At 37.1% G+C, this 26046-nt stretch overlaps 3 protein-coding genes across 6 annotated transcripts in view; 1 reads left to right on the forward strand and 2 right to left on the reverse strand.

Moving 5' to 3' along the window:
• tbccd1 (TBCC domain containing 1) overlaps window positions 1-24042 on the reverse strand; it is a 24920-nt gene extending 878 nt beyond the window's left edge. The window contains exons 1-7 of one of the 2 annotated variants that reach the window (XM_073911450.1): window positions 23555-24042; window positions 6844-7175; window positions 6597-6761; window positions 5666-6032; window positions 4324-4510; window positions 2844-3347; window positions 1-38 (exon numbers count right to left, since the gene is read on the reverse strand). The exon at window positions 1-38 is cut by the window's left edge and continues 878 nt beyond it. In XM_073911450.1, coding sequence (XP_073767551.1) covers window positions 1-38; window positions 2844-3347; window positions 4324-4510; window positions 5666-6032; window positions 6597-6761; window positions 6844-7173 — 1591 coding nt within the window. In that variant the 5' untranslated portion in view covers window positions 7174-7175; window positions 23555-24042. Of the gene's footprint in view, window positions 39-2843; window positions 3348-4323; window positions 4511-5665; window positions 6033-6596; window positions 6762-6843; window positions 7176-7904; window positions 8247-23554 lie in introns of those variants that run through there. The other variant, NM_001089540.2, reaches the window with a different exon arrangement.
• Window positions 8892-26046, forward strand: part of rab5b (RAB5B, member RAS oncogene family) — a 26121-nt gene continuing 8966 nt past the window's right edge. Inside the window, exons 1-6 of one of the 2 annotated variants that reach the window (NM_212885.1) lie at window positions 8958-8982; window positions 13390-13679; window positions 15946-16097; window positions 16179-16301; window positions 16785-16878; window positions 20073-21717. In NM_212885.1, the coding sequence (NP_998050.1) occupies window positions 13517-13679; window positions 15946-16097; window positions 16179-16301; window positions 16785-16878; window positions 20073-20185 (645 nt within the window). In that variant the 5' untranslated portion in view covers window positions 8958-8982; window positions 13390-13516 and the 3' untranslated portion in view covers window positions 20186-21717. Of the gene's footprint in view, window positions 8983-13389; window positions 13680-15945; window positions 16098-16178; window positions 16302-16784; window positions 16879-20072; window positions 21718-26046 lie in introns of those variants that run through there. The other variant, XM_068223357.2, reaches the window with a different exon arrangement.
• si:rp71-45g20.11 overlaps window positions 25193-26046 on the reverse strand; it is a 4560-nt gene continuing 3706 nt past the window's right edge. Inside the window, exon 7 of one of the 2 annotated variants that reach the window (XR_012385436.1) lies at window positions 25193-25773. The gene's annotated coding sequence lies outside the window, so the exon portion shown is untranslated. The remainder of the gene's footprint in view (window positions 25774-26046) is intronic. The other variant, XM_073912760.1, reaches the window with a different exon arrangement.

Genomic DNA, 26046 nt, shown 5'->3' on the forward strand with positions numbered 1-26046 from the left:
TCTGCTCCACTAAGGCCTGAAACTGCCGTCGCTGAGCCCTTTAATACAACAAAGACACAACACAACACTACTGAATGCCTCATAAGAATAAAATCACCATTTCACATTTGGTTTAAATAAGTATTCTGAACTACAATTCATCCATGTGTTATGTTTACATTTAAGATGTGAATTCATGTTTATATAGAGTACAAATGAATAAAGTGTGTGTGTGTGTGTGTGTAATATATATATATATATATATATATATATATATATATATATATATATATATATATACATATATATATATACACACTCACATGAAAAAATATATATACTAATTTACTATATTTATTTAGTATTTATATTTATTTAGTTATTACTATAAATACTAGAGTAGTTTATAGTAAATACAGTAGTGTTTTGAACCATATTTTATAGTTTGTTACACCAAAGACTATAGAATACACAAGACATGTCACTTGTATAGTGTTGAATGGGGAAAAGTATAACGGTCAATATAGCGAATGAAGCCCCACCTACTAGTACAGGAGCCAATCATTGATTGCTATACGCTGACGGAGAAGCTCGGACCACACGTGTGCTTTTACGACAGTTTGGTTGTCAACAAACACACTGAAATCTCAGCGAATAATTGCTCCACAGACATAAGAAATATCTCCAGATGAAGCTTGAAATCTCTACTTTTAAGTGAACCAAGTGCACTTGAAAACAAGTTTTGGTTTTGTATAAAACGACCGCAAGGTAATAATAATAATAATAATTCGTTACATTTTTATATAGCGCTTTTCTGGGCACTCAAAGCGCTTTACACAATGGGGGGCGAAACTCCTTATCCACCACCAGTGTGCAGCATCCACCTGGATGACGCGACGGCAGCCATTTTGCGCCAGACCGCACACCACACACCAGCTGATTGGTGGAGAGGAGACGGAGTGATGATATGCCAATCATGATATGGGGAGGGTTAGGAGACCTTGATGGACAGAGGCCAGTGGGCAGATTTGGCCATGCCGGGGTTAAACCCCTACTCTTTTTCGAAGGACATCCTGGGATTTTTAACGACCACAGAGAGTCGGGACCTCGGTTTAACATCTCATCCGAAAGACGGCTCTTACTGAGCAGTATAGAGTCCCCGTTACTATACTGGGGCATTAGGACCCACACAGACCGCAGGTTGGGTGCCCCCTGCTGGCCTCACTAACACCACTTCCGGCAGCAACCTAGCTTTCCCAAGTGGTCTCCCATCCAGGTACTGACCGAGCGCAGCCCTGCTTAGCTTCAGTGGGCGACCATGTGAGAATTGCAGAGAGCTAGCTGCCGGCAGCTAGGTACAATCCGTTCGGTTAAACACACATCACATGACAGCATACTCAAATCCCCACAAACGTGTAAACAAAGAGTCACTTTAATTTCTGAAGGAGATTCGCCATCAAGACCAAGTTGTAGATTACTTCAGAAGAGCAACTTGATCAGATGATCATTATTCAGAGGACGATCGTGTGTAAAACAGCCATAAATGAGGTTGGTGTCATGATCTCGTTTCTTTCGATTGCGTATGCGCATTAGCTAGGACAACCTGAAAATATGCTGACTTTGTTTGTTGTTTAGAAACAAAGCCTATGAGACAGATGTTGTTAAATTTCATTGGTGATTGCAAATATGTAATGTAATCATAAGCTTGGCAAACAGTTTTGGAGAATTAGATGTTTCCCCATTCAGACAGAATGCCCGAGCATATTGCCCGAGAGGTGTTTCAAAGATGACTGCAGAGTGAAATGACTTAGCGTAAAGGAACTTTAGTTACACTTTATAAATTATAATATTTACAATTTTTTGTTAATAATTGCTACAGTATATTTCCAGTATTAATAAGAATGAGCTGATGACCTGTAATACTTTAGCTTATACCACAGTAATCTGCAGTGCATTGCAGTATAGTTTTAGAACCTACAGTATCGGGTAATTTCTTTTAATTGTTTTTTCATAGCAACTATAGAATTACCACAACAGAAGAGCACAATATTTTACCATAGTATCGTTCAAAAACACAAGCACTTTTTTAAATAAATTACTATAGTCTTTTTAAACGTGGCTGCACAAACACACACTACTGTATATAAAAAATATTTAAAAAACAGCAGCATAATAATAGTAACACCCGATTCACATGGGGAGTGCATGTCTGAAGTTGGCCCATAAAATTAGTCTGCAATTGGCTACTGTCTGTCATAAAGAGATCTGATTGGCTGATGCTTCTCAGTTGAGAATGTTGAGAAATCCCAAACATTGATGTGTCGACAGATCCACATTTCAGTTCGGCTTTCCATCACCCATTCAAAGTAACTGGGAAGCATTGACGCTGATGCCCAGTGTGAATCAGGCATAAAAATGATGTAAAATAAATATATCATTCTAATCTATCATATTATTACCTTTTTAATTTTTTAGCTATTTTAGAAAAGGTTTTGTTAGTTCTGATTCGTCACTTTGTTGCAGATTGTTTTTTATTCTTTTAATTTTAAAAGATTCAGTGTTTCTATTGTAGAATATTATGTTTGAGAAATGCTTTATAATGAAAGTATTTTTTATGCATTTATAGATAATTATTGTAATATTAATATTCAAATCATTTTTATGTACACACACACACACACACACACACACACACGCACGCAAGCACACACACAACACTTTTGATAAGAAAAGCAACAAGTGCAATACAACATCTTGAACAAAACTGTTTACATTACACTCCACATACAGCTATGTCTGATTTGGCTCAAAATTTGCATCTACGTTTATCTACAGCTTGGACAGGAACCAAAAAGTAGGTTTACTTGTTCAAGTGTGCATCCTTGACAGTCTTCTGCCACTCCTCTATGGTCTTTTCTCGGCTCTCCAAGGCCTTCTGGAAATCTTCCGGCAGGCTGCAAGGGATCTCGCAGTTATCTCCATCCATTTGGAAGGGAATCACTAGTGGATAAAACTCAGAAGGGGGCTGGATTCGGTAGCAGCCTGTATCTGGAGCTGAACCCTCGACTCCAAACAGCAGAGGCTGGTTCCATAAATTGGGAACCACTGCTAAACCTGCACTCGCCATGTGGTCTTCTAGGGTGGGGTACTGTGTGTGAAAGGGGCCCAAAGTGAGAGACGCATTTCCAGGAAGGAGAAGGGGTCGAGTTGGAGTGAGGGAGTGAATTGTGCAGTTGAAGGAGCCTCCTATGGTCAGACGACCGGCCACACAAACAACACGGACATTCTCACAGCTCTGAATGTGGACGCTGGTCCTTACCGGCCCCAGAACTAGTGTACTGTTTCTGCACTTGTCCAGGGTCACAGACCTGCAGGACACAAAGACTTGGTTAAAATGGACGTTGACACAGCACTTTTTTTCTATTTATTTATATATATAATTGTGCGTTTCTTCTGCTAGGGAGTTTTTCATATATACATTTTAAAATATATAACATGTTACATTTCTTGTATTATTATATTATATTTTCTTTATAATTTCGTTCTGTATTACACTTCAACTTGATAAAAATATTTATTGACAGGAGACTATGCCCGCTTTTTTGGTAAGTTAGTTAAGCTCTAGTTATGCAAGTTGTGATTCATCCAATGCTGTTATAATTAGGAATGGGACAGTATTGTTGCCTAGTTGTATAGCAACAATTGCATTAATTTTCCATTTGTAATGTGCTCCACATTAAAACTCAAATAGTTAAGTATGGCATGGACATTGCCAGGATTGTAGGTTTAATTCTCAGGTAAAGCAAGTACTGATAAAAATGCCTACCTTTAATTAGCTTTGAATAAATGCAATGAACATCAAGCAAAGAAATATGGAGACATGAAATTGTGCTAAATGTGACTAGGATAAGAGTATTTGTTATAGAATTATTCCAACATTCAGGTAGATTCAAAATTGGTTTAGTTTGCTTTATTTTAATAAACTTTATTCATAGTAAATGGGAAAATTAAAATTTTTTATAAATAAAAAGCTACAGACAATAAAGAATCATATACTTAACTATTTGGTTACATAAATCTAAACACCTTTATTGACAAGGCAATGTATTATATTATATTATATTATATTATATTATATCATATATGGTTATATAATGACAAACAGAAAGAATGATATGTCATGATATACATTAAAAGAGTGTATTAATATCCATTTTCAAATCACAGTAACTATCATGATACATATTATTATAATATATTGCAGTTACTTTTACGACAATATACTGCTTAACAAAAGAGGGTATATTACGACATGCCTAAATTATGAATGAAGTGTTTCCTTACCACAGAGGAGAGAGAAGGTAGATGAATGCCTCACTGCAGCGGTGGAGTTTGATGTTGACATCATTCAGCTTTTCAGAGTCCTTGGCCAATGTCTGTTTGCAGACCTGCGACATGACCACCAGTCGACTTCCTGGAGGAGCTGCATGGGTGTTTCGAAATATTTTGGCTTTCTTTAGCGTGCCCTCTACTGTAAAATTAAAGAAAACTAGTGACTCCACCATCATATTTACTATTCATCTGATTAAGCCAAACCAAACAAAAGATCCATAACATATTTCTTTAGCTGTTTCCTTGAGGTTCAGTTAACTTGTATGGTTAATATTCCTATTTTTTCATTTTACATTTTTTCAAGTTCAATTTAATATATACTAATAATATAAATAATAATTAATATAATTCATTCATATAGTGTTTTTCTGGACACTCAAAGCTCTTTACACATTGGGGGGGAATGTCCTCATCCACCACCAGTTTGTAGCATCCACCTGGATGACGCGATGGCAGCCATATTGTGCCAGACCGCACACCACACATCAGCTGATTGATGGGGAGGAGAATTATTGTATGGAGATGGTTAGTAGGCAATGATGGACAGAGGACAGGGTTAAACGCCTACTCTTTTTTAAGAACATCCTGGGATTTTTAACAACCACAGAAAGTTGGAACCTCTGTTTAATGTCTCATCCGAAAGACGGTGCTCACTGAGCAGTATAGAGTCACCGTCACTATACTGGGGCATTAGGACACACACAGACCACAGGGTGGGCACTTCCTGCTGATCTCACTAACACCACTTCTGGCAGCAACCCAGCTTTCCCATGTGGTCTCCAATCCAGGTACTGAGTGCAGCCTTGCTTAGCTTCAGTAGGCGACCATGTGAGAGTTGCAGAGAGCCAGCTGCCGACTGAATAATAATAATAATAATAATAATAATAATAATAATAACAATAACAATAATAATATGTTCAACAATATATTCTGTCATAATTTACTCATTCTCCACTTGTCAAAAACCTGTTTGACTATCTTACCATTGTTGAATATAAAAACATATCATTTTTTTAGGAATGTTAAAAAGCTTTTTCCAAAACACTTTTTTGAAATATGGATTTTATGTTAAAAACTCAAAGGTTTTTAACCAATTTAGGGAGAGTAAATGTCCATTTTTATGAAATGTTTTAAACAAATACATTTTTGCTACTGTTCCTTTAAGATTTCTAAACACATATAGCCTTATTGCATATAAAAAGGTAATATTTACTCCCAAAGATCACTGAATCTGTAGAAGTCTGCAAAAAACTAACAATTACTTTAATTTCTATAAGATCAACTTTCAGTTTACCTTGCAAGGCCCATGACAGTTTCTTGCCCGATTGTGAGCAGTTGGAAATGCCAAAGGGGTTGAGGCAAAGGGCCTGACGCAAAAAGTCCTGGAACTGCTGCAGAGAGTAGGAACAACTGAGTTTCGAGAATCCCGCCTGGGACTGCAGCTGTGAGCGACTGAGGAGCTTGTGGACTGGATGAACTGTACGGCTGTGGCTCACAGATCCTTCCAGAAGAAGACTGAGGCTCTCCACAGCCTCTGAAGTGAGGTGGCTGTCACGCAAAACCTGTCCTGAACTGCTCAGCTGTCCTGGCTCCACCAGCAGTTCCAAGAGCTCAGGCAGGTGTGTTTGAATAAAAGTAAGATGAGCCTGAACATCCCAGTTCTGGTAAAAAAGAAAGGGAAAAAAAATCTTTGTGCACTATATTGATAATTGCTACAGGATAACAGGCACAAATGCAAGTTAGACACACACACACACACACACACACACACACACACACACACACACACACACACACACACACACACACACACACACACACACACAAAATTATCATAATCATAATCATCATCAACATCATTTATTCATTTTCTTATTGGCTTAGTCCCTTTATTAATCAGGGATCACCACCATGGAATGAACCGCCAACTTATCCAGCTCACAGCGGATGCCCTTCCAGCTGCAAACCATCACTGGGAAAATCATCCTCATTAGTATTATTAATTAAATTTTCTTGACATTTATTTTTACAACAATTAAGCAGATCCCAAGAACTCCTTTTAGTTAATAATTGATTGAAAAAATTAATCATTTATTTGAAATAGTAAACTTTAAATAGAAAGTTTTAATGTCATGTCTTATTAATAAAATGCATACTTTCTAAATAAAGGAAATAAAAATAAACTCCTTTTTTAATACTTTATAAAATATGACTGATACACACACCTTATTTTGGGAACTAATTTTGGCATCTCTCTCAGAAGAAGAAGATGAGGGCGATCGTGATCGGGGACTCGGCCATTCCTCTCCAATCAGTGACGTGCGGAGAGAGATTCGATTCAGTTGTTGTAAATATAGGAACAGTAGAAACTGCAGAGTGTCTACTGACAGCTAAAGCAAGGTGAAAAGAAACAATTAGTGCAGCAGGATAGCAATAACATTGTCTAACAGCACTACACCTCTTTATTCGTACCTTACAACGTTGCCTGTCAAGCTCCTTCTGAGTGTGGCATTGAGACAGAGCTTCTGCCCACTCTAATCTCTGCTCGGCAGAGCGTGGCATCAACAGATCAAAAGTTTCAAAATAGAGCCAAGCCAGATCCTCTGCAAGCTGCAGTTTGCCACAAGCGATGTGTCGCCACATTTGCCAACCAAGCCTGGGGAAGCAGCCATCCCGTGTCCGGACATAACTGGCCATCTTGCGCAGATAATGCATGCTGAATTTGCTTGGAGGTGTGGCGGGAAGCACCCCGACGAGGAAGGGCTCCAGACGTGGCCATACATATGCTGTGTACTTGTCCATTTCTATAGAAGAGATTGAGTTGGATCAGAGAAAGCATCAAATTATCATTAAAGTATGGGTGACAATGTGCTAGAATATGTGTAAAATGGTATATTATGTAAAAATACAATGATAATCGTATTAGTAATAGAGTCAGTAACAAGAGAAAGACGGTCTATAGCTACATCTATAGCAGGCAAAGGCAAGCAATTTTCTAGGTAACCACTTGATGGCCTTCTTGAATTGAAAATAATTTTCAGTGTTTCCATGACGACCACAGCATCCTAATATGAAGATGCTAATCAGACTAACTTACTTTTTATTAATGCCATAAAATACTGTGAGAAACATTCATTGAAAAAAAAAACACATTCTAAACCTGTGGCATTTTACAGTACAAATCGGAATAGTACGCACATTTGTAGACAGAGAGACAACCTTCCTGCAATCTATAACTAATCTGAAAAAGTGTGAAACCCGTCCAAGAAGCCTTTAGATTAAAATATTGGAAAAAAAATTAGGATTTAGGAAAATATGAACATAACGAGCAATTTTAAACGATTTTGCAGAAATACGCGAGAACAGATGGTACTACTAAGAGTATAACAAGTTATTTAAGATTACATTGTACTATATGTGTATTAGATATAACGTTACATACTTTCTACTTACGATGTAAGAAAGATATGAAGCAATAGGGTAACTTTACGACAACTAAGTTATTACACAAATTCAGAATTCACTCCCCTTACCTGACCACTGGAAGTCTTACGGTGTCAAAAGGTGGTCACCTTTGTTTTTTGGGGTAAAAATACATTCGAACATAAATAAAATAAACATTTAGATGGAAATGATTTCGATGCTGTGCACATTGAGTCGCGCGCGACCCGACACAAAACACAGGAACCTCGCGAACGCGCGCTGTTGTACCGCTCAAAACTTCATTATAATCGTTTAATTCACTACAGAATCACTTGAGGTCAAGGTCATCACCAAACTGTCACCTCAGAATAATAAATTACTTCAATACTAATAAACATGTAACTTCTTAAACCTCCAGCTTTACCATCTCTAAGAAAACAAACGATAAAACTGTCCAACTGTTCATGAGTGGTTACCAAGTCTGCGTCACAGCGTGACGTAACGCAAACCGCTCTGTTTGGAGCACTGCATTTCAACATAAAAGTCATATGGTGATTTGCTTATTTGATGTCATTAAAATACACCGCAAAATAACATATTTGCAAGCAAACCACTACCAAATGCAATATTTTTACTGTATATATGACGATTAAATTAGACTGGGTGTTATGTACTAATCTTAGTTTTACCTTTTCTAGATTTCAAAATAAAAGTTAGTGAATATAATCTAATAAAAGCGACCCATAGATATATATGAAAAAGATATAAAAAAAACTGTCTTATTTATGTTTTAATAAATCTAGCTTGATTTCATTTACAATTTTCTTATATATATATATATATATATATATATATATATATATATATATATATATATATATATATATATATATATATATATATATATATATATATATATATATATATATATATATATATATATACATACATATATACATACATACATACATACATACATACATACATGAACAAACTTTTATTAACGTTTATTAAAACTGCTCAGAAATTATGTATACATGATTTTAAATCCACAATCTCCACAAGCTGACTTCTACAGCTCAACAATGCGCATGCGCGGATGTGCGGAAGTGTTCGCAGCCCGATAACCAGCTGATAGATCAACAACCGAACAGCCATCGCCAAAAGAGCCACGACTGGCAACAACAGGTAAATATCACTTATCCTGGTCATTTTGAATTCCAATATGTATCTACACCAGATGTGATTAATTTGGAAACGGGTGCTCATGGCACCACTTGGGCCGCTTCGCCAGGATCGAGACGAGTCACGTTAATGGTCAGTCTATACTGCGCCTCTAATGCATCACAGCAGACACGCTCACCTGACTGGCAGAGTTCTGCGTTTTATCAAGAAAATCTGCTACTAACTATGAGAGAGTTATCATTCGCATCAGTAGACAAACTCGTGATTATTAGAGTTAATTATCTGATCCACAGACATAGGCTACTCCTTATCGTTAGGATTGTGATCCAGATCAGAAGACATATTCCTAAATATTACAGTTATGAATCACATCAGCAGACATGTTGCTGATTTTTACAGTTATGAATCAGAAGAGTCATTGGAGTTATTATTTATATCAATAGACAACAGACATGCGCTTGATTGTTAATATTATTATCCAGATCAACAGACATGCACCTGAGCATTTTATTTAGATCTATAGACTCCTGATTGAATCAGGTCAATACACAAAACTCCTGATTATTAGTTATTGATTATTATTCAGACCAGTAGTCATACGAATTTAGCATCAAATCAATAGACATACAGTTATTAGGATGAAAAATTAGATCAATAGACATACTACCATTCATAGCATTATTATTTTGACTAATAGACATACTCGGATATTATTAGCTTGGGGTTGGAAGGGTGTTCGCCACATAAAGCATTTGCCAGGGTAATTGCCGGTTCATTCTGCTGTGGCAACTCCTAATAATCAGGGACTAAGCTGAATGTTAGTGAGAGAGTTATTATTAGCATTATTTATTCAGATCAACAGACATATTCCTGACTATTAGCTTTATAATTCAGAAAGATACATACATATAATTATTAGAATTATTGATGGTGTAGTTCACTCAAAAATGAAAACGTACTCACTATTTACTCACCCTCAGGTGGTTCGAAACATTGGGGTAAAGTTGGTTTTATATTCGCATATTCTGACTTTCTTCTTAATAAAATAATTTCAGAAAAGTAATCTTGTAAATTCTAAATAGCGAAATCACATTAGCAGCCAAATGACCATCAAAGTGCAATATTGTTCACAGTCATATAAATAGTGTAATGTTGTTTTGAAGTCATACTTGCATGTTATTTCAAGCCGAATTTTCAAAGTACCATGGTAAACAATAGGGAGAATGTCACAAGTTGTCAAAGAATGAATGTGCGAATTTAAAACCAACTTTACCTCAATATTCAAAACCATTTAGTTTCTTTCTTACATTTACATTTAGTCATTTAGCAGACGCTTTTATCCAAAGCGACTTACAAATGAGGACAAGGAAGCAATTTACACCACTATAAGAGCAACAATGAATAAGTGCTATAGGCAAGTTTCAGGTCTGTAAAGTCTAAGAAGGAAAGTAATAGTAATTTTTTGTTTTTTTGAGTACAGAATTGCAGATTAGGAAGTGAAGTGGAGACTAAATGAGTGGAGACAAAAAGTGGAGACTTCTTCTGTTAAACACTAAGGAAGATGTTTTAAAGAAGGATGAAAACATGTAACCAGTACTCTGTAGTATTTACATACTATATAACACTACATAGTACTGTAGAAAATTCAGAAAGCCAAAATGTATTGTTCAGGTCAGGATTGTAATTTACCATAAAAATAAATCCTGTACCATAATACTCTTTAACGTGCTGTGTGCGTGTTAAGTACTATATAAAATGCTATTTATTATTAGCACATATGTAATTCTAATAATTGGCTCATCATAGATGTTTCATATTAAGCTCAACAAGCTCATCACTGGTGACACTTTATTTAACGCCTTTAGGTTGTAGCACAGCTTGAGGGCAAAGCTGTTGCTTGATGGCAAACTGACCTATGTACTTAAAAAAAGTGTAGCTATAAATATTTGCACTGCAAAGTGATACTGATGGAAAGTCTGAGAGCAGAACAGCAAACGCCGCGAAACCACAAAGAGGTGGCAGTTTCACAAACCTGGTGGTTTACTACCTGCTCAGCATCTAGGGCAGTAAGAGCTTTTGATCCTTGTTTATGCCAACATCCATTGCAAGGGGCTTTGCAAAATGTATAACTGAGGCGGGGGGTTGGGGGGGGGGGGGGGGGGGGGGGGGGTAATGGATTTTTGAATGCAATGCAAACAGCATACTTTCAGTAATGAGATATTTTCACCAAGATGTGAAGATAAGATGTTTGGCCAGAAGAAAAATGGTTGTGCACAGCTGAGCTTCTTTTTTATTATTTAATTTTTTTTTCACTTCTGTTAATTGGTGAAGTTTGTTTCTCGCAACTTAATTTGAATTATTGGAGCTGCACATCGGTGGAGTTGCTCTTCAGTGTTTCGGCTTTCACCCCTGACATTTACATTACACTGAACAACTTATCTGAAGCAGTTTCCATTTACTAGAACTCTTCTATGTTAAGCTGCTTTGACACAATCTACATTGTAAAAGTGCTATAGAAATAAAGATGAATTGAAAAAGGATGTCATTAATCACTTCTGAAGCTTTCTTAAAGTCTGCGTGAACCGGAACAGACTTTTATTTCAGTATGTTGAATTACTTCTACTGAAACAGAAGATTGAGGAGGAGGCGGGGCTTTCTTTTCATTGCATCGTTCTCTAGTAGCCAACTAACAGTTAGAGGGGTGTGGTTTACAATATTGTGGTTGAAACTAGGGCTGTACGATTCTGGAAAAATCTGGCATTGCGACGTTTTATTTTTGTGGTACGATTATACCGCCAGATTAATTTAATAGCTCTTATGGACAATATTTAATTAATTTACATCGATTGAGCTTATCAAGTATTTTTTCTATGCAGTAAATCTGTGCATAAATCACAATAAAATACAATCAAATATAAATATGACAGAGATTAAAAGAATAAAGTGAAACAAACAGTGCTTTATGGTTTTCTGGAGTCAGTGTTCAATTATGGAAATTAAACAAACAAAAAATAAAATGGTCATTGTATAAATGATTTAAAAACAATAATATATTTATCTTTTAATCCTTAATAAATAATCTAATCTTGCTGTTTGGCTTTTAAAGATACACACATTGCGATATCAATGCTCAAACGATATATTGTGTAGCCCTAGTTGAAACTGACGTCAGCAGAGGAAGACTGCCAAATGGTCAGACTTTGACTGAAGCTTACCAAAAAATTTTCTTATTGCACTTTTTGGGCGTTCTCTGAATATAGCAGGGTTATTGAGCTTTACTGCAAACGCTCTTGCATTTTTGACACTGCTAGCAGGATGGTATATTCTTTTATTATTGAAACAAAGATTTCCCCCAAGTTTTGACAACTAGTTGCAAGATGCAATGAGCTTCATCCATTTGGGAAAAAATCAGGTTCACAATAAATGGCAATACTAGGGCTTTTTCTGAAACATGGGACCCATTCAGAATTTTCTTTTCTGAGCATGTCAGTATCTCTACAAACTGTCAATCTAAATCTTATGGCCTTTCGATTGCAAAGCAAATGTAATTAAGTAGTTTGTATAAATAACTGAGGATAAATGCTTGTAATATTGGGTTATCAAGGTATGTGTGTATTCTGTACAGATAATACAAATAATTTTTTAATTCATTTTTTTTGTTTTTTTATTTTATTTTAATATACATTTTTTATTTATTTTTATTTCTTCTTCTTATTATTATTATTATTATTATTATATTTTTGTCTTTTAGATACATGTAATTTCAACTTGTTTAGAGGGTATAAATGGAAATAATATTAGTTTAAATTTCTTTGTAAAATTCCTTTGTTATATCTGTAAAAGTTTAAGAAACAGAAAAAAAACATTTTTTTTTCTGTGAAATAACTTGCATGGATTGATTGTTCACCAAAAGACTAACAATGTGTGCTATGAATAACAATGTGTGTCACACACCAGACATTTTATTAAAAATGCTGAATGAGAAATATTATTTATGACAGTTGGGCTCTAACTGTCATGAGATTGTTTAGCAATGCACTCTTACTTAATAAATCGTATTCTGTTGCTTTACTCACCAGCTTCCCTATTTTTGGATGAGAACTGATTCTCAATCCCAAAACATCTGTGGTTTCTGATTGCTGACTTGAAAGTTGCTTGTATTGGCAAGAATTTAGCAAGATATAGTTAAGGGCAGTTCTCTAATATCCAGTATAATAACTTTCTTCTGTGTACAACAATATAATAAACATATTTAAAAGTATTAAGAATAAATTTAAATTCTTTAAACTAAAAAACAAAAACATTGTCTTCATGTGCTAGCTCTTAAAATATAAGTCACTTCCTCTTCCACTACCAGTTCCAGGAACATTGTGCTCAAACACTTTCTTTTTTTATGTTTTTTTTTTTTAGGATTACAGACTAACTGCTGTCCTTGTGGACTAATAAAACGTTTGCAGTACTCCAGAAACGGAGTCCACTGCTTTGAACTGCTGCTTTCAGAGACGCTATCAGGGAGGACGGCCACCCTTCCTACATCATGAGTACCCGTGGGACAGGCAGGGCCAATGGGAACCTACCGCAGACCAAGATCTGCCAGTTTAAACTGGTGCTGCTGGGAGACATGGCCGTCGGCAAGTCCAGCCTGGTGCTGCGCTTTGTGAAGGGACAGTTTGATGAGTTTCAGGAGACCACCATTGGAGGTGAGAAACACTGTAGCTGATGGATTTGATTTGAGTTCATATGGATTGGTATTGAGCTATAGGAAAACATTGATTGGTTTAAACCAGAGGTGCCCTAACTTTTTTTATGAAGGGCCAAAAACCAAACTTGACTAAGGCTAGTGGACTGAAGGTAAATATAGTTGCCATGGGTCATTACCTAATTTATTTAAAGAACTCCTATAATACATTAAAAAGGGTCATATGTTGGTTTTGGGGGTATCCAACAGCAGGCTGATATGCATTCAAGGTAAATAAAACACTTTCATTGTCTTATAATATGCATTTATTTTTACATAATCATCCCAGCGATTCCCATATGATTTGTTCGGCGATTCATTTGTTCCCAGATCCGTCCAGATACTAATCTGCGCTGATTGACAGTCTGTAGTGATTTGTTGATAGCGTTCAGCACGAGACAGAGTGAAATGCCCACCACGGCTTATTAACAATATTGAAGTAGTCAGAGTGCACAGTGTGTGTGTGTGTGAGCATACCTGCCAACACTCATGTTTTTTCCGGGAGTGTTCCGTATTTCAGACCCATCTCCCTCCCGTTTTGTTATTTATCCTGGAAAACTCCCATAATTTCAGCCACTACCCTCCAGCCGCTTAACACGCTTAACAGTTGTTACACCACAGAACACATTACCCGGTTCTCAACAGTGAGAATGCTCACTTCTCCTCTCAGATGGGATGGTGGGCCAAATCAAAGGTTACAATGGGCCAACTTTGACCCATGGGTCCTACTTTGGGCATCTCTGGTTTAAACAGTTTGTTGCATTAACATTCCCACATACAACTTTCAAACGTTTGGGGTTAATACGTTTCTAGACAGATTGATTGGCGTGATTCATGCTTCAAAACACCCGTTAGGGGAACATGAGTTTTTTTTACTGTGCGTTGTGGGAATTTTCAAGGAGTCAGTGTTTCAGTGCTCTAGAAGAATTTGCGATCGAGTGTGCCTTGATAATAGCTGATCACTAGTCTACTGAACTAGAGAGCTGATTGAGACGCCGCCACGCATACCTTATCATCATCATCGACCCTGCTTGTTTGCAGCCTGATTTTCACTAATTAATCTTAATTTGACTTTCAACCAAACTAACCTTGTGATTAGTCATAGTAGAAGATATCATCTGATAAAAGATATCATGTGTATGACGACAAACCTGATTCATTATCTCTAGTATAATCTTCATAGTAGAATGTATGTATATTATTGCTTACAGACTTTGGCTCCCATAAAGTCAGAGACAGACAGGCATCATATAAATGCCCATAATGCAACTCTAATATTAGATTGGCGTTCTCGTTAAAATGATAAAACACTTTAAGGTCATGCATCACAATGGTTTTACCATGGTAAAGGTTGTTTAAGGCATGTAGTGAAGTCACTTTAAAGTGTGGTATTAAATGGTTTATGGCTAGAACCATGTTCTAGCAATGGTGCTGGAGTATGATAAAAGACACCAATTTTTAAGGATTATTTATAATAAATAACATGTATTAGTAATCGTCATCATTCATAATTATAATTTACTGGGTATCTCAATGTTTTGTTAAGAAAGCTAAAGCTAAGGTTGAGTATTCTCTTCTCTTTAGGTATTACTTCTCTTCTATTTAGTATTTCTGTTCGCCATTTATATTCTGTACTATTTTAGTATTATTTATAATTTACTGTTATTTCTATACTATATCAGTATTCATTAATATTCATTTACATTTTTATATACTCAGTTTTTTATATATTCAATTTCCTTTTAATGTCTGTTAGTTTTTGTCTTATTATTATTCATTATTTACTTTCAGTCCTGTGTTTTTAGGTCAGTTAGTAGCCAAGGGAATATTTTTAATTCCCCTAATGTCAACTTCATGTCAATTAAACATTAATAATAATGTATATTTTTAGTTCTTTGTTTCATGAATCAGATTATTATTTTCAGAGCTTGCAAAATCTGGTAGCCTGAAGTCCCGGGGCTATTGTTTTTTTCAGTCAGGTTACACCGTGCCCAGTGGGGTATCTAGAATAGCCCGCCAGGCACATTGTTGAAAAATTTTGGTAACCCAACAACAATAACAAAAAAACAATAGCCCTAGATTTTGCGAGTCCTGTTAATAATAAAATAATAATAATATAATCTGATTTGTAAAACTAAGAGCTAAAAGCCTAAAAATCAATCTCACTGGTATTATACATGCTTGAATACCTTAATTACTTTTGTTGTTGTTTGTTTGTCCACCTTTAGCTGCATTCTTGGCCCAGTCTGTTTGTCTGGACGACACTACAGTGAAGTTTGAGATTTGGGACACAGCCGGACAAGAGCGCTACCACAGCTTGGCTCCCATGTACTACCGTGGAGCCCAGGCAGCCATTGTAGTGTTTGATATCACTAAACCTGTAAGTTTAGAACAGTACATTCTTTTCAAAGATAATACAAACTTTCATTTGATTGCTTGTTCCCATGTTCCCTGTTTGTAGGAAACATTTGAGCGAGCAAAAGCATGGGTGAAAGAGCTGCAGCGGCAGGCCAGTCCCAACATAGTCATTGCTCTTGCAGGAAACAAAGCCGATCTAGCAGACAAGAGACTTGTGGAGTATGAGGTCATATCTTTGTCTCTTTTATTATTTTTAAGACATTTGTACAGTTGTTTGTATTAGTTATGTTGCAAAACGTGAAAAAATACAGTCTGGGTTAGATTATCATTCATTCATTCATTTTCTTTTATGGCTTAGTCCCTTTATTAATCCGGGGTCGCCATAGCGGAATGAATTTATCCAGTATATGTATTTGAGTATATGTTACTCAAATATTTTGAAATGCATTTTTTTTCCAGAGAACTTAGTTGAGTTTTCAGGAATTACTCCAGTCTACAGTGATTAATCTAACAGTATTGTAATATGCTGATTTGATGCACAAGAAACATTATTTAAAACATTAAACCCATAATTATGTAAAACAAATCTTACTGATCTCATATGTGTGAATGGCAATACATATTTTAATCACCCAACTAATTATTAAAACAGTTGCTTATGTCTTTTGTGCAGTACGTAACCCAGACTATAATTTATATTTCCATACAGGAAGCCCAGACATATGCAGAAGACACAGGTTTACTGTTCATGGAAACCTCTGCCAAGACTGCAATGAATGTAAACGAGTTGTTCCTGGCCATTGGTAAGTGTTAAAGGGTCACGAAACACCAAAACACATTTTTTGAGCTGTTGACAGTCGTATATGTGTCCCACACTGCTAAAAACACTATTAAGACACCTATATTTCACTAAAAAGTATTAATTGGTTGTTTTTGCGTTATTTCAAGCAAATTCGTACTTCCTGTTTGAAACGAATTTTTGAAGCTGCGTCACGGTCATGACATAATAGCGTTGTATTCCAGCGTGCAGACTGGGCGTCAGTGCCAGAGTGAGTCTTATTACGTCTTACAGTGTGCTGCATTAATGCATGAGTAAGGCTTGGTTCAAACCAATCAGCGCGCTCTATTGTGCAACTTCATTAATATTCATTACTTCATTACTGTGTTTACACGACATAGACGCCACGTTGTGTTGGCAAAACAAGCGTGAAGTGTTGCTTTTATAGTTTGCTGCCGTTAAGTTTCGTTTTCTTTTTCTCTCTGTGAGAGCTCAGTCTCACGTGTGGATTAACAGTGTACGCGACGCTCGACAACAATAACTTACGTGTCTAAGGAGGAACATTGTTTACCTGAGAGCTGTTCTTATCTGCAAACGCTGAGATCCGGATTCGCTTGTAGTATTCTCTCCATAAAGACACGGCTCTAGTTGCTGTGGATTGTCCTGTCTCTACAGATTTGGTAAGTGAGCGACTAGTGCTCTTTGTTTATTCAGTTTGTTCGTATCGAACTAAGTTAACTATTGCACCGTAACATGTTAGGACCACAACCAAACTTTAACCTCGTGTAGGGTTTTTGTGACCGCATTTTGTGACCGGAATAACACACGCGGCTTTCTGACGCTACCTGCCGTGTGCATCTAAGTTTCCGGAAAATGCTGAGGTTTTTTTCTCTCATTCGTCGTGCGGTATCAAACATTGCATGAAAAATACACGCTTAGAGCAGATCCTCGAATCAAATATCTCGTTTGTCGTGAGGGGCATGAATGAATTCCCTGAATGAAAGAGCCAAACTGCAGTTAAAGTCCACCATTTAATAATTTGGCAAATAATTCCACTACAGATGTCCATGTAAGTTAAACACCATCACTTTCTCCTGTGTGTGAGTATTTTGACTGAAACTCGTGCGTGCCCAAATAGACACTCCCACACCCTCCCACTTTAGTTCCTCCGACACTCCCTCCTAAACAGAGCTGGACACGCCCACTTTTCTGACTTTTTCCAAAGTAGAGGTGTGAAAACACCCTGCTGAAACGAGGGGGTTTCATGGCCCTTTAAGGCTGTCTTCTTATAGTATGTTCTCTTCTACATGCTGTTATTGTTAGAGCACTGAACTGTGGTAAACGTGAAAGTACAACTGTTTAAAAAAAGGAATTGAAATGTCAGCCTTTGAAAAGGATTAATTTTATTGTATTTCTTAATACTATGCATTGAATACAATCTTTAGACTTAAATTAGGGGATTTTATTAATACTATTTATAGTGTATATTTTTTCACAGACAAAGCATACCATCCTAGTTACAGATATTCCAATTTACTAGTCTTGAAAGGGATAACATTACACTTTTTACACTTTCAATGTCCTATGATGCCTAATTGGAGCATGAAAATCTAGGCAGGGAGGGGTTTTGCGCTCATGCACGTGCGCTCAGTTTCACGTTAAGTCGGATGTACAAAGAGAATATGCCTGGGATTCCGCATACGCAGTGCTTCATACTTCTGAATTTTTTACTGTGTACGCACATTTACGTTTTGTGCGTACAAAATGTTTTAGTATGAATTCAACGCATGTCTTAAGGGCCCTGATCATTAACGCACAGTAAATTGATCACGTCAGAATACAAGTATTTATAATTTAGATGTTAAATTATTGTGTTTGAGACAAATGCTTATCATTGAGAACATTATTTGACCATTTATTCACTGGTAAAATGAGACATTTGTCATTTTTAGATTCCCTCCTGCATTATATTATTACATTAGGGCTAGAGTAGTTATACCGAGACTGTTAAACATTTATTCCCATGCACAACACTGTGTTCGCTATGAAAGAAAAAAAATGCTTGTCTTAATCATAACTGTAAAAAGTGATCATTTAAATGATGTGCGCATCAGTTAATTTTTATTTCCGAGTGCAGCTCAAGACCTCCGTCACTCTGAGAAAAAAAACACACCCACATGCAAATCATACTCCACGAGTCCACGCACAACTCTCGAACGATCGCTCTGTGCTACAAACTGAACGATATTTTAACTTTATTACCTGTTATTCACAACCTATGCTGGTTCTGTTCACTGAAGTAGGCATCAGGCGGCCACGCGCGCGTCCTCTCGGTAGTAAACAAACAGTGTGTCAGCCCATGTGAGATTTTGCAGCCGCAAATACATCTTTACATAAAGACCGAAATGAATTACACCTTATAAAATAGTATCTGACACTTATAACACCATTTGGTGTTGTCCATGTTGCCGTGAAGACTTGTGCATTCGCCTTTGCACTTCTATTCTGACATTGAAAATATAATTGGCTGAATCGTAGAAAAGCTAAATCAGCTAAAAAGATCGCGTTTAGGGTAGAACTGAGATCGGGATCTTTTTTGATTATTCGTGCAGCCCTAGTGTTTATACTTTTAAAACACTGTTGTAATACACTGAGCCACTAAACATTGTTCTTATGGCAATTTTCTACAGGGGGAAAACACAAATTGTTTCCAAACACTTAAAGGGCCATGAAACCCCCTTGTTTCAGCAGGGTGTTTCCACACCTCTACTTTGGAAAAAGTCAGAAAAGTGGGCGTGTCAAGCTCTGTTTAGGGGGGAGTGTCGGAGGAACTAAAGTGAGATGGTGTGGGAGTGTCTATTTGGGCACGCATGAGTTTCAGAGTCAAAACACACACACACACACACACACACACACACACAAACACACACACAGGAGAAAGTGATGGTGTTTACATGGACATCTGTAGTCGAATTATTTGCCAAATTATTAAATGGTGGACTTTAACTGCAGTTTGGCTCTTTCAATTAGGGAATTCATTCATGCCCCTCGCGACAAACGAGATATTTGATTGAATAGCTTGAAAGCAAATTTCCAGTCCATTTTAGATAAAATAAACTGAATTATTAAAGACAGCCAGAGAGATGACTTTTATTTTCATGGCATAAATGAATGTAACTCAGCCTCTTGACTTTTCAACTCTTGTTTATTTCTAAATAGCAAAAAAGATGCCAAAAACAGACACCCAAAACCCTACGCATGCTGCGCGACACAGGGGCGTGAACCTGCAGGACCCAGACGCACAGTCCACTCGAAGCTGCTGTGGGAACTAAAGGCCTGTCAACACTCCATCATGGGAGACCACGACACCTTCTCCTCCCTAAAATCCCACCCTTCACCCTTTCACCTCCCAAGACGGATACGGAAAGAGAAAGAAAGAGAAAGGAATACCAGGAAGAGCTTGAGGAAAACGCCTCACTCGTGCCACAAAGAGATTTTTCAAGGAAGACTTCTGGTGGACGGGGCTGAAAGCGAACGGACGATGGACTCTGTCATGTCTGGCAGTAAATATGGATTCTGTATTACTTTCAAGTCAACAAGAATTTCCACCTCAGTTCATCCTCATTATGCAAGCACCATGTAGAGATAAAGGATTGGAAAAGAGATAAAGGAACACAGAATGGACTGAAGAGTTATTATTAACCAACAAACCTTCCCATTCTCAGCCCCTGGAAGGGTCCGTAATGCCCCTTTTAACATTCAGAAGTCTTCAAGCGAAATCTACACTGAGTATCCATATGGTCTGGGCTCTCCCATTTAATCTCAACTCTAACACTGGAAGAAAGTCAGCACCTTAAACTTAAACTAACCCTTCAGTTATTCATCTATGAGCCACATCTACTAAATTTCTAACACAAAGGAACACCGAAGCAGAACTTCATATGTTTTATTTCAGCTTTATTTATTACCTTTGTTTGAACTGGTCTCCCTTTGCGCAGCTCGTCATTCATCTATGACCCAAAAAGTATTGAAGAAAGTCAATGTTGTCTTCCCTATCCCATTTACTTCTCCCCACAGCATTGACCTCAAAGTTCAGTGTTGATGTTCACAAAACAACAGCGAGCTCTACGATGCCTTCTTAATCTTCTTTTAGCTTTGTGTAAACTACTGTTTGAGAGTCAACAAATTATTACATATATTTGCACCAATCAGACGGATCCAAAATCATTTTGCTTCATGATTAATTGCAAAATATCATTACACATTTAGTTGTCTGGATGCGGAAGTCAAACAACACCAGTCTCAATATGTGTTATTAAAAAGCAACAAAAAATATTCAAGCACCCACTAATCAACAAAGTGAATGATTGAGCACTGGGATGGCAAATATTGTGGAGATGCAGATTTTTGCCCACAAAGCCCCTGAAAAAGTGGAAAAAAACAGAAGTGCCTACTCCGTTTTTTCCGTGTTCTTTGTTTTGGGCTTGATTGAGGTCGGCTGACCATCTTAAAAGTAGCGGTTTTGAGACGATCCCGGAGTATACGGGCAATAAGCTGTGAGAATAACTTGCGGAGCGTGCTAGTAAACAGAGGAGTCGTTTCAGTTTTGTTTTATGAATGCTGTTTGTTGATGTGTTTTAAAAATCATTTTATTTCAGATTGATTTTAGTCAGTAATTTAATGGGTTACCAATACATTTATATGGTCATTTAGGGAAAGAATTAGGTATCATGATAAGGTGTCACACAGCTAGAAGTCATTTGTCATGTGTCTTCAGGTCCACCTTTTTTGTGGAATAAGATCTGATCTCGTTAACACCTCTGTCAATTTTAAATAAAGCTGTGCTGTTCTGCTATGAATGAAACGTGGCTTTGGTTTCTGTGACTTTTTCAATAGCCTAGATCTAAACCTCAGACTACTGTCATTTATGAGACAACAGCATTGTTCACCTCCACCCGCGTGAAGTAATATTTACCTCTGAAAACACAAGCCATAACCACACCAAACTAATTGCAATTTGCAAACAGCAATTTACAGGGTTTACTTTACATTGGGGTTTATTTGTAAAACACTTTCAGACATTTAAACAAAAATAAATGTCAATTAATATTTAGCAATCTTTAATTAATAATAAGCAATCTCTGTGATTGTAAGAGATTTGTACAGCACAGAATTTTTTTAATGACAAATAATTAAAGAAGTACGGATGTAGTGTTGTTTGAAAGAGGACATCTAATATATAATAAAAATGATGTATTAATTATTTTATTTATACATTGAACATCATATGAGGTATTAAAGTGCCCCCTAGTGCCGATTTCTTCCAAATTTAACAACAATTAATATTTTAACTACTGTGATGGTTAGGATTGGGGTGGGGGTAGGCATTACAAAATGCAATTTATTGGGTAATTTAATAGATAGCATAAATTATACTCGGTACAACTACAGTGCTGTGACGGTTGGGTTTAGGGTTGGGGTTGGTGTAAATGTTAATAAAATACAATAAATGGGAAATTTAATAAATAATACAAATAATTCTTGTTAACTTTCAGCCATATCCAATCTAGCAACAACAACCCTTTGGGGCATGAGGTGTCCAAACAAACCCAGTCCAAGAGGACCACCTATGTAAGCCTACACCTGTCTAGAGTGGACACCTTAAACCCTAATAACGCTCTGGTAAGCCTAATAACGCTTTAATTAGTCGGTTTAAGTGTGTTAATGTAGGATAGGAGCTAAAATTCCATCTTTTGGATGAGACGTTAAACCGAGGTCTCGACTCTCTGTGGTCGTTAAAAATTCCTGGATGTCCTTCGAAAAGAGTAGGGGTTCAAGCCCGGCATCCTGGCCAAATCTGCCCACTGGCCTCTGTCAATCATGGCCTTCTAACCATCTCCATATTCAATTGGCTTCATCACTGTCTCCTCTCCACCAATCAGCTGGTGTGCGGTCTGGTGCAAAATGGCTGCCGTCGCGTCATCCAGGTGGATGCTGCACACTGGTGGTGGATGAGGACATCCCCCCCATTGTGTAAAGCGCTTTGAGTGGCCAGAATAGCGCTATATAAATGTAAGGAATTATTATTATTATTATTAAAATAAGCCGGACCGAGAAAATCTTTTAGGTAATTTATTCTTCTAAGTTATTAACATGGTCCCACTGGTGCATTTGTTCCTTACACATACAAAACCTTTTTGAAGTTCTCCCATGCAGGCAATTGTGCTAAGACTGTGATCTATTCCCTGCAACATCAGGCCACAATCAGGTGTCCACAATCAGGTGGTTTGTCTTGGTCTGGCATCTCAGCTGAGACCTGTCCACTATGGGTGACCCTGCCAGTACTTGTGAAGTACCAGTGGTGAAGCTCTCAGCATCACTGATGCACAGAAGCCCTCACAGCACGTCAAGCTGCAAACCATGTGAGGGACCCTAACCTAACCTACCCTATACTAACCTATCACTGACCGACCAACACTCAGAGGAGTCCAGCAACTGACCAGCAACACTAAGAGACCGCTCAGAAAACCCTGCAAAGCGCATGTCAAAAACACAGAAAACTTTCCAAAACAACCTGACAACCAGAACCCAAGAGCCACATCAGCAACCATCAAAACATTCAGCAGAGTGATAAAAACTTTGAATGAAAAGAAAACTTAATGTAAAGACTTACTCTATAACTATATACAGTATGTACATACGTGCCCTTGATCTTTCATGGGACACTATGATGGCTCAGTGTCTGGGCTTCTTTCTTCGGGGTTCCTCCTCGGGTAGTGGCTCTCCACTGATGTCCACGTGGATTTGAGGAGCGCTGCTGCTTCCGCTGGACCTGCTCTCCGTGATCAAGACTCGTCCATCAGGCAGCTCGGTCTCCAGCAGCGTAGGCCGGTGGAGCTTCTCCCACAGCCGTTGCTTGATCCCCAGGCCTCGCTTGAAGCGGTAGCGGCTGCAGCCGGTCTCCACGACGGAGCGAAAGATGTGCTGATAGTCCTGCACGCTTCTGCCGTGGATGGAGAGCTGCTGCTCCTGCTGACACTCGTTCACTGAGGAAGACACTGATGCTGCTGCTGCTGCTGCTGCTGCTGCTGCGGGACGGAGGACAGGGAGGGCCGCCGCGTTCATCAGGTGTCGCTTCTTCAGCGCTGGGTCAGAGATGCAGCTGTAGGTGTGATCTGACCTGACCGCCGCTGCGAGCTGCTCAACGGTAGAGACGCCCTGTAGCCAGAAGTGACTCGTGTGTGCGGGGAGAGCCCTGGTTCTTCTTGAGCGACGCTGCTCCATCAAGATGACCCAAGAACAACTTTCCAAAGTCGAGAAACTGATCAAACTTTTCAAAAGTTGTCGAGAGTTTGTTGCGAGACGATCGGGTCAGAACCAGCTGTGTATATTAAAGATCAACTCAAGTTGCTGTAGTGACAGAATGACGAGCCTCATTTAAATGTAAACAATATTTAATATCAGCAGTGAATTAATTAAATCAGCACGAACTCTGTGCTTTTATAATTGAGTTTTTATTAAATGCAGTAGCTAAATATCTAAATTATGATTATTCAATAAAATGCTGGTCTTATATTAATAAAAAATAAAAAATAAGCATAAATGGGCGTTTTTTATAGGACGAATGTTGACCACTGAAAATCGTCACAGGTTTCAGAAATCTGGTCATGTTAGTGAATATTACCATTGATTTTTGTTTGCTTTTGGGATGGTTTGCGTTTCATAAAAAAAAAAAAAAAACACTGAACTAATATTCTCGTTTCTATATTTACTTCATAATTAACTAGGCCTATATCAGACCAACCGGGACTTTAGCAATGACATTGTTCTTTTGATGCTTTGTATACTTAAATTTTCATAATTTTCCTGCACTGACTGGGTGATTTAATATTTTTATAGTATTATTAAAATTATTAATCATAATAATGCTATAAGCAATACAATAAACCAAAATACATTCCAAAAAAATCAAAATCAAAAATATAAACCAGTATCAGATACAACGACAACCAGCATTAATAAGATTAAAAAAGCTAACTATACTACAGTTTATTTTGATTAGCTATTAGCTTATTAGGTCAGGGAAGTGCTAATCATTCATTCTGAGTGAAGGTTTTTATTTATTATTATTAAAATAGCTTTAAGAAACTTAAAACAACCATGCCAAATAAAAAATATGTAAATATGCGTGCCCTAAAACATATTGGTTTATTTGACTATGGCAATTTTATTTATTTACATTTTATTTAATGGTTTACTTTTAGGCTATCACAAAATATTAACCACTTTCATTGACCAATGTGCTCTCCAACAAATAAACAGAAAGGGAAACAGAAACTAAATAGTAAAAATGTATTTGAAAACATAAAAGTCTTTAATCTAGACCAAAAGATATTGTTGTACAGAGCTCGTCTTATTGACTGTGGTAAGGCTCATTTATACACATATATACTGTGTATAGAGGAAAATAGGATGCAATATTTCAAGTTTATTTAAAAAGCTGTGCATATCTTCAACATTAAATGAATATGAAATAAACTTTTTATAATAAAAACTGACTCCAGGATCATATCAATGTTTGAACTGTAGTTTACAGATTTGTATTTAAAATTGAATGGCAAAGCCACAAAACGAATAAAATAAACAAAAAATAGTGTGATGTGACAAATCTGATTAACAAACTAGAAATATATCATTAAAATAACAGAGAGGGAAAATTACAAACACAGGAAAAAAATTTATGTTTTTTACTTCCCAGTCCCAGACGTTCCTGAAATGTCATAATCACATGTCCAAGTGTTTCTTTACAACAGTATGAAAATCGCCCCTGGTGGTGATGTGATCAGGACTGTAGCTGGAGAGGCAGGAAGTGTTGCTGGGAAAGAGGCTGATTGGTTTGAGCTCTCTGTGCTTTCCTCTCCTGAAAGAAGCAGAAATTAATTCAATATACAAATTAGTTTATGTGCAAAATACTGACTATTGGGACCACAGAATTCAAATGAAGATTGCACAAATCTGACTGTGATGAAACAATTAAGCCAATTTCTCAACATGGTAAATGTTCTTAATTTTATAATTAAAGAAGTTTTGCACACTTGGTCAAACGTTTATGAGTAAAAGTTGATTGATTCATATATTTTTCCTAAATATGTGAAATCTTATTTAAAAAATGTGCTAAAGTTACAGAAAATAT

The sequence above is a fragment of the Danio rerio genome, chromosome 9 (genome assembly GCF_049306965.1).
Source record: "Danio rerio strain Tuebingen ecotype United States chromosome 9, GRCz12tu, whole genome shotgun sequence".
NCBI classification, from domain to species: Eukaryota; Metazoa; Chordata; class Actinopteri; order Cypriniformes; family Danionidae; genus Danio; species Danio rerio.